At 38.0% G+C, this 14,642-nt stretch overlaps 1 protein-coding gene across 1 annotated transcript in view; it reads left to right on the forward strand.

Moving 5' to 3' along the window:
* Window positions 1-14,642, forward strand: part of PINX1 (PIN2/TERF1 interacting, telomerase inhibitor 1) — a 143,763-nt gene that overhangs the window by 34,088 nt on the left and 95,033 nt on the right. The window contains exon 6 of the mRNA XM_006864425.1: window positions 9,065-9,141. Within this exon, the coding sequence (XP_006864487.1) occupies window positions 9,065-9,141 (77 nt within the window). The remainder of the gene's footprint in view (window positions 1-9,064; window positions 9,142-14,642) is intronic.

The following is a 14,642-nucleotide window of genomic DNA, read 5'->3' on the forward strand; positions in this document are numbered from 1 at the left end:
TCAGTAAATGTGTTAAATCCTCTTCACTTTCAGCAAGCAAGGTTGTATCATCTGCATATCACAGGTTGTTAATGAGTCTTCCTCCAATCTTGATGCCAAGAGTTGTAATCTCTTCTGAAGGATAGTGTTTGATCTTTACCAGTAAGTGCCTCAAGCCCTCTTTCATTTTATCAAGCAAAGATGTAGTGTCTGTATATCTTAGGTTGTTAAAGAAGCTTCCTCCAATTCTGGTTCTGCATTCGTTTTCATATTGTCTAGCTTCTTGGATTTTTTGCTTAGCATACAGAATAATGAATATGGTGACAGGGTACAACCCTGACACATACGGTTCCTGATTTTACATCACTCAGTATCCCCTTGTTCTGTTCAAACGGCTGCCGTTAGCTCACTGTACAGGTTCTGCATGAGTACAGTCTGTTCTGGAATTCCCATTCTTCGCAATGTTATTGACAGTTTGTTATGATCTACACAGTTGAATGCTTTTGCTCAGTCAATAAAACATAAGTAAACATCCTTCTAGTATTCTCTGCTTTCAGCTTAGATCCATCTGACGTCAGCAGTGATATCCCTAGTTCCACGTCCTCTTCTGAATCCAACTTGAATTCTGGCCATTCCCTGTTGATGTACTGCTGCAACTGTTTTTGAATTCTATTCAGCAAAATTTTACTTGCCTGTGTTATGAATGATACTGCTCAATAATTTCCACATTCTGTTGGATCATCTTTCTTTAGAATGGACACAGAAGTGGATCTCTTCCAGTTTGTTCACTATCTTCCAAGTTTCTTGATATAGACTACTGAGAACTTCCAGGACTGCATCAGTTGAAACATTTCAATTGGTTTCCCATCGATTCTTGGAGCCTCGTTTCTCTCCAGTGCTTTCAGGGCAGCTTAGACTTCTTTCTTCAATAAAATGGCTTCTTGATCATATGATGCTTCTTGAAATGGTTGAATGTTGACCCCTTCTTTTTGGTACAATGCTTTTATGTAAACTTTCCATCTTCTTTAGATGCTTCCTGAATGTTTTGTCCATAGAATTCTTCAATTTACAGTTCACACCTTGGAGTTTTTTAGTACTTTGCTTTGTCTTCCAGAGTTGCCCTTTGAAATTTTTTGTTTAGCTCTTTTACTTCATCCTTTCTTCCAGTCACTGTAGCTACTCTGTGTGCAAAAGAAAGTCTCAGAGTCTCCTTTGACATTCATCTTGGCTTTTTCTTTATTTCCTGTTTGTTTTTAATGCCTTTTTGTTTTCTTCATGTTCTTGATGTCATCATACAGCTTATCTGGTCTTTAGTCAATAGTATCTAATGCATCACATCTGTTCTTGAGATGGTTTTAAAATTCAGGTGGGATATGCTCAAGATCATATTTTGATTTTTGCGGACTTGTGTTTTAATTTCCTTCAGCTTCTGAACTTGAATATGAGAAACTGATGGTCTGTTCCATAGATGTTCCCTGTCCTTGTTTTGGCTGATTATTGAGCTTCTCAATCATCTCTTTCTGTAGATGTAGTCAGTTTGATTCCTGTCTATTCCATCTGTCAAGGTCCATGTCTATAGTCCCTATTTATGTTGTTGAAAAAAGGTACACGTGAATAAGTTGGTGGTCTTGTAAAATTCTGTTATGGATTCTCTAGTGTCATTTCTATCACTAAATCCATATTTTCCAACTATTAATCCCTCTATGTTTCCAACTTTCACCAGTAATTATCAATGATTTTTTATTATATATTTGATCAATTTCATACTGAAAAGTTGTTAGAATTCTTTAATTTCTTCATCATTGGTTTTGGCAGTTGGTGTGTAAATTTGAATAATAGTTGTATTACCTGGTCTTCCTATTTGTTGTTATTGTTGTTAAGTACCTTCGAGTCGGTTCCGACCCATAGCGACCCTGTATAGGGTTTCCGAGGAGATGCTGGTGAGCTTGAACTGCCAACCTTGCAGTTCAAATGGCTTTGCAGTCTGCGCATTAACCCACAGCGCCACACCAGGACTCCTTTGTTGTTATAGGTGTATAGATATTATCTTATCACAGACAGCATTGTACTTCAAGATGAATCTTGAAATGTTCTTTTTGATGAAGAATGCGATGCCATTCCTCTTGAATCTGGCAGTCTCAGCATAATAAACCATGTAATTGTCCAGTTCAAAATGGTCAATACCTCTTCATTTCATCTATTGTGTAGGATATCAGTTTTCATGAATTCCATTTCATTTTTGCTGACTTCAGATTTTCCTAGGTTCATAGTTCGTACTTTCCAAGTTCTGATTATTGGTAGATATTTCCAGTTGTTTCTCTTCACTTTGAGTTGTGACCTGTCAGCAAATGAAGGTCCTGAATGCTTTGCTCCATGCACATCATTATGGTCAATTCTAATTTGAGGAGGAAGGTCTTCCTCAGTCATGTTTAATTTCCTTCCAGCCTGCGGGGCTTAACTTCCTACAATATATCAGACAGTGTTCCACTGTTATTCATAATGTTTTCAGTGGCTTATCACTAGGACGTAAATGTCTCTTCCCTATTCCTGGTCAACCTTAATCTGGAAGTTCTGCTGAACCCTGGCCAGCATGGGAGATCCCTGCTGGTATTTGAAATATCAGTGGCATAGCTTCTAGTATCACAGCATAATACAAGTCACCACAGTAAGGCAGACTGACAGATGAGTATCATGAAATTGCAATAGCAAATACTGTTCATTGCATTGCATTGCATTGTTGAATACCTTTGAGTTAGCAACCTGTATAATGTTTCCAACTCATAGCAACCCTGTATAAGTTTTCCAGAGTAACTGGTGGGTTTGAACCACCAACCTTGGGTTCTTACCAGTAGCACCACACCATGACTTCTGCTTAAATATTAGCTGTAGGAGCTTTTTTACAGATTTACAACCTCAGAAACCGTACACAGGATTGCCATGAGTTGGAACCAACTCTATGGCACTTAACAACAAATATTAACTACATCATTTTAGGTCTGATACATAGCTACTCTTTTCTGTAGTTCAAAATATATAAATTTGAAATAATTTATTGTATAGTTTAAAATTTTTGTTTCCTTCGTGTTCACTTAAAAATTGGACTCCAGTGTGGTTTCCTTTAATTTGAAAAATGTTTGATGAAGCATATCTGCAGAGAAGAAAAATAATAAGGACATTATCTATTCAAACTGTTTTGAATTTGTTTAGCTATACAGTGAAAATTTTACAAGAAATTGTTACTCCCTCCCTTGTGTGATGAAGAATTATAGTTGTGCAACTTCATAATTAGTTAAACTTCTCATCCTGTGACAATTTATAACATTTTGTTTCATAAGGGAACTACATGTAAAACACATTCCATAGAGTTGACTTGCTAGTCTAGAAATATAAAATTGTAGTATCTTGTCCTGTTGTGGCACTGTGGGTTAACTGTGCTGAACTGCAAAGTCAGTTTGAACCGCAGGTCAGCACTCACCATCTGCTCCTTAGAAATCCTATACAGGGTTGCTATGGGTAAGAACCGACTCCCCAGCACTTTACAACAACAACATAGCATGGTGAAGTGTCTTGGTGTGGCACTATAGGATAAAGCACTGGACCGCAAAGTCGGCTTTAATCACAAGGTCGGTGGTTCAAACTAACCAGCTGTTCCTTAGAAACCCTATATTGGGTCACTATGAGTTGGAACCAACTTGATGGCACTTAACAACAACAACAACATAGAATAGTGAGGTCCTTTCCATAGTTAGATTTAGTAATGGATGTCGTTGTTGTTAAGTGCTGTTGGGTCGGTTCTGACTCATAGCGACCCTCCATAGAGTTTTCAAGGAGCAGCTGGTAGGATTAGAGGGGCATTAAATTTCTTATTTGGATTCTTCGGACATATATTTACCAGTTGTCACTGCTTTCATTTTGATTAATGGTGACTCCAGTAGAACTATAATCTGTAAGGGTTTTGTTGCTGTGACATTTGGAAGCAGATCACCAGGCCTTTCTTCTAAGGTACCTCTTGGTGGATTTGAACTGCCAACCTTTCAGTAGTAGTAACTGTTTTGTCACCCGGGGATTCTTCTTTGGGATTCTTCTTGAAATACTATTACAGGCTTTTAAAAATTCAGACAGTCTTATTATTGATGACTAAGGAGTCCTGGTGTGATGCTGTAGGATAAGCACTGGGCTGCTAACTGCAAGGTTGGCTGTTTAAACCCACCAGTTGCTCCTTGGAAACCCTATATAGGGTGGCTATGAATTGGAACCGATTCCATGGCACTTAACAAGAAGAAGCCCTGTTTGCATTGTGGTATATGAGTTGGGCTGCTAATCATAAGGTCAGCAGTTCAAATCTAATAATCACTCCATGGGAGAAAGATGAGGCTTTTTGCTTTTGTCAAGATTCACAGCCTTGGCAACCCTATAGAAGGGTGCTATGAGTTGGAACTGAGTCAATGGCACACAGCTGCCACCACTACCAAGGAGCCCTGATGGCAATGCAGGAAAAGCATTGGGCTGCTAACCACAAGTTTGGCAGTTTAAACCCACCAATTGCTCCGTAGAGAAAGATGAGGCTTTCTTCTCCCCAAAATATTTATAGCCTTGGAAGCCCTATATAGGACCACTATGAGTCAGAATCAGTGGCAGTGAGTGAATGAGGGTGGTACAGTGGGTAAAGTGCTCAACTGCTAACCAAAAGGTGGGCAGTTCAAACCTCTGAGGTACTTGTCAGGAGAAAAAAATGTGATGGCTTGCTTCTGTAAATATTCATAGCCTTTGAATCCCTGTCAGACTGTTATAAACCCTGGATTCCTGGTGGGGTGATGTGGGATAATGCACTGCAAGTCAGTTTGAACCAAAAGGGCAGCGGTTCAAATTCACCAGCTGCTCCTTGGAAACTCTATACAGGGTCTCTGTGAGTCAGAACTGACTTGAAGGCATTTATCAACAACAACATGATGCCCTATGAGTTGGAATCTACTCAAAGTCAGTAGGTTTAGGATCTTACTTGTTTAGCACTCTATTCTTATTCTTACAGATTTCCTAACATCATTATAATGAGTTTGTCATTTTCTCTTGCCCTAGACTTATTATGATCAGTGCCATTTGCTTTCAATTAAAAAAAAAAAAAAAGTATAATGTTTTGTTTATCCTTTTTGATTGGAGAACGCAGATTAATTTCCTAGGCAATTAAAGCTACCTAAATAAACCTTGGGTTAATGCGCCAGACTGCAAAGCCATTTGAACTGCAAGGTTGGCAGTTCAAGCTCACCAGCTGCTCCTCGGAAACCTTGTATAGAGTCACTATGGGTCGGAATTGACTCGACAGCACTTAACAACAACAAACCTTGGAGTCCTGCTGTAAGATAAGCACTGGACTGCTAACCACAAGATGGAGGTTCAAACCCACCAGCCACTCCTTGGAAACCCTAGACAGGTTTGCTATGATATGGAACTGAGACTGTACTTAACAACAAACAATAAGTCATAAACTTTTTTTTAAAACAAATATATTTTTTTATATTTGTTTGCCCTTGCTCCTGTAATCAGAATAGGTAAAGTGTAATTTTCTACAAATTTTTTGTATGAGTGTATGAACCTCAATTATAATGCAATGTCATAATGCAGTTTTCTCCTTAGACTTTTTCTGGGTTGATGTGTACCTTTTTGCTCTTAAGCTAAGTGGTTCCAAATCCTTATTCCTAAGTTCTTATGTCTGTTGTGTATCTGACTATAGCAATAACATTCCTCTCTTTCAATTTTCTACTCTGTTAGACTGGAAAACCAGATCATGATGATGATTTAAAAAAAAAAAAGCCAAACCTGTTGCTGCTAGAGTCAATTGTGACTCATAGCAACCCTCTAGGACAGAGCAGAACTGCTCCATAGGGTTCCTAAGGCTGTGAATCTTTACAGAGGAGACTGCCACGTATTTTCCCACAGAGGGGCTCATGGATTTGAATAGCTGACCTTTCAGTTAGCAGCTGAGAGCTTAGCCACTGCACCATCTTGTTTTTCATGATTAGAAAAGCATCTAAGATAATTATGAATAAAGGACTACTATAAAAATATCTTTGTCTCTTATGGGCTTTGTTATATCAATTTGAACATGGGAAGACTTTTTTTTCCTGCTTCTCAAAAATGCTATGGCTAGCTGAAGCCCATGGATAGATTAATCAAATCCAACTGATAACAGTATTTCTTATTCTATTTGTTATTGTTATTTAGTTTAATAATAGTATTGGCTCTGATTTGACCGTAATTCAGAACTAAAACCAATAATCTTTTAAACTCATTTAAATAGATCTATTTTATTCAAAAAGGCGCTCTGGTAGCGTAATGGTTATGAATTGCGCTGCGAACCTTAAGGTCAGTAGTTCGAAACTACCAGCTGTTCCGCGGGAGAAAATTGAGGCTTTCTGCTCCCGTAAAGATTTACAGCCTCGGAAACCCTGTGCAGAGTCTCTATGAGTCGGAACCAACTCCACGGCACATAACGTTTTATTCAAAAGTGGTGGCCATAACTTCATAATGTATTACAATGAACTAATATGTATTCAAAATTTCTTACATTTTCTAATTTTTACTGCCTTTAGGTTCCTTTCCATTAGTCTTTTACTTTTATTTCTTCTCTGTGTTCTTGTTTTCTAGATCAAATTCGGTTCAAGGACTATAGCAATGCTTGTTTCTGCATTTACTTTGATAAAGTATACTTTGATAAGGATAACAATTTCTGATACAAGAATACATCACCAATTTACTTTAGAAACATCTGCACATTCATTGGTACACCTCCTTGTCTCTACCAGCTTGGCAGTTTTCCCTTTGATTTTTCAAAATCTCTGTGTGTATATATTTTGAATTCTGTTATAGAATTGTGGCCTTTCTTTTGTTCACCCTACCTTAGTACCTCCCCAGTCCTTTCAGTTGACTTGCTGTAAAACATTTTAATTTGCATTTCTTCTAGGGTATTTCTTTTGCTTCAGAAGATTGGTTAGGGATCGATAGCCATTGCATATTTTAAACTAAGTACAACTCCTTATTCTGAAATAGAAACAGCCACCCTTTACTTGCCTTACAGTGGAAAATTAGTTATGTTGGTGTATTGTAAGGGTAGCTAAGGGTAAATGGCTAGACCCTCTTGAGTGTTGGTCCATTTCTTCCCACCAACCAATTTTATTCCCTACTTTTCTAGTTTATTTTCTGAGTTCCTGTCTATGATAGGCTTCTTTTTGTTCTTAAGTGGGTTTCCTTTTAGATCTTTTTTGATAGGTTCTCCTTAATAATAAATTAGATCCAGTGAAGGCTTGATTTCTAGTTTAGGTAAGAAAGAGAGAATAACCTATAGTGTCCCAGAGGAGCACTCCTTTCCTGATAGGAACAGGTTGTACTAAGTGGACAATGGAATCTGGTAGTGCTGCCAATGGAACTGGCTTTGGCAACAGGTCTAGAATGAAATCCAAGGGTGTTTTGTTTTTTAATTTCATGGAGTCCCTGAGTAATATCATATTTGAATGCCCCAGTGACAGTCAGTGAACTAGAACCTTCAGGGTCATGATGCTACTTTTGTCAAGCCAGTTAGCTTCAGGAAACCAAGAACACAAGTGAGTCAGTGACAGGTGGAACTTAGGCTAACAACTCTGACTTGGTGCCTCACTCCCCCAGAGCCGAAGACTTTGCATGTTTTAGTTACATTTTAAGAGCTTTTTACAGTGAAGTTGACAAATAAGAATAGATTTGGCTGACTGCTCTCAAAGTGTTTTTGGTAGAAGGAAAAATTCCAAAGAAGTAAACTTGAAATTAGTTGGTTTGTGGGTTTGAAATTAAGGTTAAAGAATTCAGGTAGTTTTTGTCTTGTTTTAATAGGAAATCATAGATCCTTTGGACATTATTTTTATTGGAAGCCATTAAATTTCCTGCTCTCATTACTTATTTTGTTTTGAGATGATATAGCTATAACAGTATCAAACATTTTTAAAAGAAAGATTTGAAATTCCTTCATCCTTTAAAACAGTACATTTTATTTGTTATTTGCATTGTTATTTTAAAGTCTTCACTCATTCAATGAATGAGCAGCATGGTGTTACAGCATAAGCCCTGGACTGCTAACTACTGGGTTGGCTGTTCAAACCCATCAGCTGCTCCTTAGAAACTCTACATAGAGTCGTTATGAGTTGGAAGTGATTCAATGACAATTAACAACAATAACACGAGTCAGATCTGATATATTCTTATTCACATAGACATACTTGCTGTTGTTTTAGCTGTGCATCTAATGTTGTTGTTGTTAAGTGCTGTCGAGACGATTCCGACCCATAGCGACCCTGTATATGGTTTCCAAGGAACAGCTGGTGAGCTTGAGCACCAACCTTGCAGTTCAAACGGCTTTGCAGTATGATGCATTAGCCCACAGTGCATTTATTATATGTATTTTATAAACACAGTGAATTTATTATATGTATTTTATAAAGTAAGTAGCCCGTATCTCTTTGAAGTGAATATATAAATGGGGAACCCAGAGACCCAGAAATCATAACTTGAAGGCACACCGATAGTATAGCTAGCTTTAGAACTTAAACTTACTTCTCAGTCTACAAGTTGTTTCTACAATTATGAAAACATGTCAATATTTCTAAAACATTTATTTGATTTTGAAATTTAGTTTTATTTATTAAGAGTAATACATGATTTACTAAATTGTGAAGGGGCTCTGGGGATGAAAATGCTTAAGTACTTGGTTTCTAACCAAAAAGCTGATAGTTGAAACTCACCCTGCAGCTCAAAGAGAGAAAGGCCTGGTTATCTACTTCCAAAAAGATTACAGCCTAGAAAATCGTATGAAACAGTTCTATACTGTCACATGGGTTTGCTATGAATCAGAATCAGTTCACCAGCACGCACCACTTCCACCAACAATATGTAAAAGAGGGATTGGCTGAAAGTCAGTAATTTACAAGATACTTATTGTCCAAGAGCCATTTTCCTTTCCAGAGTTTCATAATTTTATATTTGTATTCTTTATTTTTAGAATAAAATAAAGAGTTTTTTATTTAGAAAGTTTTTACTGAAAAGCATTATGTTATTTTTTTTTTAGGGAAAGATCTATCATCTCGGAGCAAAACGGATCTTGATTGCATTTTTGGGAAAAGACAGAGTAAGAAGACTCCTAAGGTATTAAGCCAATAACAGTTGATATGTTTTAGCAATTTCATTTTTAACTGTATAGGAATATTTTTATCTATTATTAATAATGTTATTCAGGTAAAATCAACTCAGGAAACCTTTTAGAGGTTTCAAACAAAGATTAAATATCATCCTTATAATAATAATGGTTGGTAGATTAAATGTTCTATAAGGGATCTGAAGAAGGATTATATTATCTGTTGGATTTTGTTTGTTTTCTGGAGTGAGAACTGATTTAACTCAGGGAAGAATACCTATTGCTAATATAGTCCAATGGGGAAATATCTATTCCTTCACCATAAGGGGAGGGAGAGGTTGCATGTAGCAATTTTATTTATTTTGCTTAGACTACATTAATACTTTAGAAAATGGATTGAGAAGGAATAATATCAGATGCATACTCCAGTACCAGTAGATTCCATTTTAAAGGCATTTTGGGAGTATTGCATCAGTAACAAGAATCTGGAATACTGCATTTAGATACAGCATTTCCTCCATTTTACAAAGTTTTTGTTTTGAAACTAGAAGAATAAGGTGATTAAAATTAACCTTAAATGTGATAAATCTGTAATTCGTAATTTCATCTATTAATTCTTCTCAACTTAAAACTGGGCTTGTATAGATGGTAAAGGATTTTTGTGACACTTCCAAGAGCAAGAGACAGACCTAGATGTAATTTAGATATCAAAATACTTTTTTTTAAATATTAGAAATTTTACATTCTGGATTTTTTTGAGATAATGAGATAAGATATTTAAACTTGGTATTGTCTAAGCAAATATGGTGTATCATATTTATGTTCCTTTGTGGGTTCCTGGCCTTGGCCCTTAGTGACTAGAACAAAAAAGACCTGTTTCCTTTGTTTCTAGCATTTTTCCAGACTAACAGAAATATTTTTCCAGGGAACAAATAATATTAAACATTTTTATAGATTCCATATTGATATTTTGATTGGAGATTTCCTTTGCAGCTTAAGACTAAATTCTTAGATATTTTACAACTTTTCTGACCTACAACCTTTAGTATAATGAGGATAGAATATGTTTTGAGTACATACTTGATTACAGAGAAAGAAGACACTGTAAAAGAAAACTGGATTTAAGTGACTCCACTTAGGGAGTGATGATCTGAAAGATTTATAAATGTAACTCAAAAAGTACTGCTAGTTAGGGTCTCAGTTTATACATGCACAGAGTTAATCTAAACAAAATGTTTAAATATGTCTCTGTGATCAGTGGATGGCTACAGACAAGTTTGTTTAGTAATACACTTGTCTTAATTTCATTATGGTGCTTTAATCAAATCGGTTGAATCAAAACTATGACTTCCAAGGGGATCTGCTGGACCAGTTCAATTCAGTGCAGAGAGGTCAGCTCAGAAGATTATGGCTACTGATTTTTGAGATCCCAAAGGGATAATCTTGATTCCTGGTGTGGCGCTGCGGGTTAATGAGCTAGACTGCAAGGTCGACGGTTCAAGCTCACCAGCCATTCCTTGGAAACCCTATACACAGGGTCTTATGAGTCAGAACCGACTCAATGGCACTTAACAACAACAACAACATTAGAATTCGTGGTATGATGATGTAGGATAAGCACTAAACTGCTAACTCTAAGGTTGGTGGGTCAAACCTACCAGATAACAGGATCACTATAAGTCAGAACTAACTCGAATGCACTTAACAACAACAACAACACTAGGAAGAAGTTGTAAACACATTGAAAAGTGCGTTGGTGAGAAAAAGCCAGGGAAGTTGCACTAAGGACTTTTGTTTTCCATTACAACATTATACCTGTCCATTTTTTGAAGGTAGCAAGGGTGTCTGTGATTTTTTTTTTTATTAAATGTTTTTATTTTGCATTGAGTGAAAGTTTACAGGGCACATCATCAGCTTCACGTTCAACCATTCATATAGCTTGTTTCATTACATTGATTATTATCCCTGCCATATATCATCAGTTTACAGTGTTTCTCTCTATCCTCTTTAGATTTTTTTTTTTTTTTTGGATGGTGGGGGACTTGGCTTTTTGGAATTTACAGTCTCGGCTTTTAGGGAAGGTTTTTACATTTGTCTGTGGATATCCAGGGCTCATGTATGAGATTACTAACAAGCATTACTGAATAATCAGATGAGGGACAGTTTGCTATGTCTACTAGGTGGCTAGAGTCTGATCCTCAGAGCCTATGGTTTGGACGGTTAACAATGCTTGGGCCCACAGGGGCTTGGCCTCCTGACCGGGTCTGTACTGTCTGCATCTGAATCCTCCTTATTTATTGATTGTTTAAGGGACACTGCCTGTCTTAGGTGGTCAGTGCGAATTCCTCAGTCTTACCAGTCATTGAGACTCATTGCAGCATGGCAATGTCTCTGTCTTAAGTAGCCGAGGTTCCACGTGATCCTTACCCGTCTCTGGCCACACGTCCAGCATAAACAGCCGCCATCCGAGGAAGGCAGGGAGGGAGGAGATCAGCTGTGGACCCCATGCGCCAGACGTTGCCGGCCCACCACCTGCTCTAAGGTGACCAAGCAGGATCACTATGCTGAGGTTCAATCAAGTTCTTAGGGGATCTTACTCTCTAGCATGGGTAGCAAATGAGTAGCCACTCAGTGTTCACTTTGAGAATTACTTATATCATAAATTTGAGCATGTAGCTGATGAATATCCCCAGGTGTCTGTGATTTTGTAGCAATAAGTTTTCAATTACTCTTCTATGCTGAGTCATGTTAAAGGCAGCCTGATCACTAGGTAGGAAGTTTCCTGACACTTGGCCAAGATGACTGTTTTGTTCACTAGAAGGTGTTGTAAAGAACCCTGGTCATCAGCAAACCCAGCTTCTGATCATACCTTACCACTCAGTGATTAGTGGTGACCTGGATTAGGCCATTCTCCTTTGCTCACTAAGAACTTGGCACCTGGCTTATTTTAATCATCCTTTCTAACCCTTCTCCTTTGATTATCTCCAGTGACTTCAGCATCCTCAAGAACAGCCTCACAGTCGTTTACCCTCTTGTACTCCATCACCTCTACTATTTTCTAACAACCTACTCCTACAGCTACACTGTGTACCTTTGCACTAACCCCATATTTCAATATGTACCCAACTAGAACCTCCTGTCAGGTCCAGCTCTCTCAGTCTTTCACTCAAACTACACTGCCCTTGCCAAATTTTTGCTCTCTCTGATTATTTTCTCCTTGCTACCAACCTCATTTAGCCCAACCATATAGATTCTCAAGCACCCTCTTTGAGATTTCATAGTTGATCATATCAGGGAAAGAAATATTATTTGTGGGTTTTTGCTAGAACTTAAAAAGAAGTCAACTTAAAAAGCAGGAAAGCTTTAAGTTACAGGAGATTGTTGTTGTTGTTAGGTGCCATCAAATCGGTACCAACTCATAGCAACCTTATGCCCAGCAGAACAAAACACTGCCCGATCCTGGGCCAACCACACTACTATTGCCACACTTGAGTCCATCGATGCTGCCACTTGGCCAGTCCATCTCCTTGGAGGTCTTCCTCTTTTTGTCTGATCCTCCACCTTACCAAACATGATATCCTTCTCCAACGACTGGTCTCTCCTGACAATATGTCCGAAGTATGAGAGTAGAAGTTTGGCCATCCTGGCCTCCAAGGAACACTCTGACTGCACTTCTTCCAAAACATATCTATTGGTTCTTTTGGCAGTCCATGGCACTTTCAATAGTCTCCTCAAGCACCATAACTCAAAGGCATCAATTCTTCTATGGTCTTCCTTATTCACTGTCCAGCTTTCGCATGCATATGAGGTCATTGGAAATACCATGGCTTGGGTCAGGCGCACCTTAGTCTTCAAGCTGACATCTTTGCTTTTCAACACTTTAAAAAGGTCTTGTGCAGCAGATTTGCCTAATGCAATACAACATTTGACTTCTTGACTGCTGCTTCCGTGAGTGTTGGTAGGTGATCCAAGAAGAATGAAGTCCTTGACAACTTTAGTCTTTTCTCCATTGATAAGAATGTTGTTTATTGGTCCAGTGGTGAGGATTTTTGTTTTCTGTACATTGAGATGTAATCCATACCGAAGGCTGTACTCTTTGACCTTCATCAGTAAATGTTTTAAGTCCTCTTCACTTTTAGCAAGCAAGGTTGTGTCATCTGCATATCGCAGGTTGTTCATGAGTCTTCCTCCAATCCTGATGCCACAGTTTTCTTCATAGAACCCAGCTTCTGAGATTATTTGCTCAGCATACAGGTTGAATAAGTATGGTGAAAGAATACAACCCTGTCATACACCTTTCTTAATTTTAAACCATCCAGTGTTCCCATGTTCTGTTCAAACAACTGTCTCTTGGTCCAGGTACAGATTCCTCATGAAAACAATTAAGTGTTCCGGAATACTCATACTTTGCAGTGTTGTCCATACCTTGTCGTGATCCACACAATCGAAAGCCTTTGTGTAGTCAATAAAGCAAAAGTAAACATCTTTCTGATATTCTTTGCTTTCAGCCAAGATCCATCGGATGTCAGCAATGATATCCCTCATTCCATAGCCTTTTCTGAATCCGGCTTGAACTGCTGAAGTTCTTTGTCAATATGTGCTTGCAGCCACTTCTGCATTACCTTCAGTAAAACTTTACTTGCATGGGATATCAAAGAGATTGTCTGATGATTTCCACATTCTATTGAGTCACCTCTTTGGAATGGCACAAATACAGACCACTTCCAATCAGTCGGCCAGATAGTTGTCTTCCAAATTTCTTGGCAGAGATGAGTGAGTGCCTCTTGTGCTACCTTACTTTCTTGAAAGATTTCAATTTTGATTCCATCAATTGCTAGTGCCTTGTTCTTTGCCAGTTCCTTCAATGCACCTTGGACTTCCTCCTTCAGTATCATTGGCTCTTGATCATAAGCTACCTCTTGATACAGCTAAACATTAACCATTTCTTTTGGTACAGTAACTCTGTGTATTCCTTTGATCTTCTCTTGATGCTTTCTACATCATTCAATAATTTGCCCAGAGAATCTTTCAGTAACGAAAGATGAGGCTTGAATTTGTCTTCAGTTCCCCCAGCTTGAGAAATGCTGAGCATGTTCTTCCTTTTTGGTTTTCTGATTCCAGATCTTTGCACATTTTGTTGTAATATTTGGCTTTATCATCGCGAGCTGACCTTCGAAATTTTCTGTTCAGCTCTTGTACCTCCTCATTTCTTCCATTAGCTTTAGCATCTCTCCACTGGAGAGCAAGTTTCAGTATATCCTCTGACATCCATTTTGACCTTTTTCTTCTTTCTTGTCTTCTTAATGACTTTTTGCTTTCTTCATGTTTGATATTCTTGTTGTCATCCCACAATTCTTCTGGTCTTCGGTCTTTAGTGTTTAATGTATCAAATCTGTCCTTCAGGTGATCTCTACATTCAGGTGGGATATATTCAAGGTCATATTTTGGCTCTCATGGACTTGTTTTCATTTTCTTCAGCTTGAGTTTGAATTTGCATATGAGTAATTGATGG

Source organism: Chrysochloris asiatica, unplaced genomic scaffold (genome assembly GCF_000296735.1).
Source record: "Chrysochloris asiatica unplaced genomic scaffold, ChrAsi1.0 scaffold00064, whole genome shotgun sequence".
NCBI lineage: Eukaryota > Metazoa > Chordata > Mammalia > Afrosoricida > Chrysochloridae > Chrysochloris > Chrysochloris asiatica.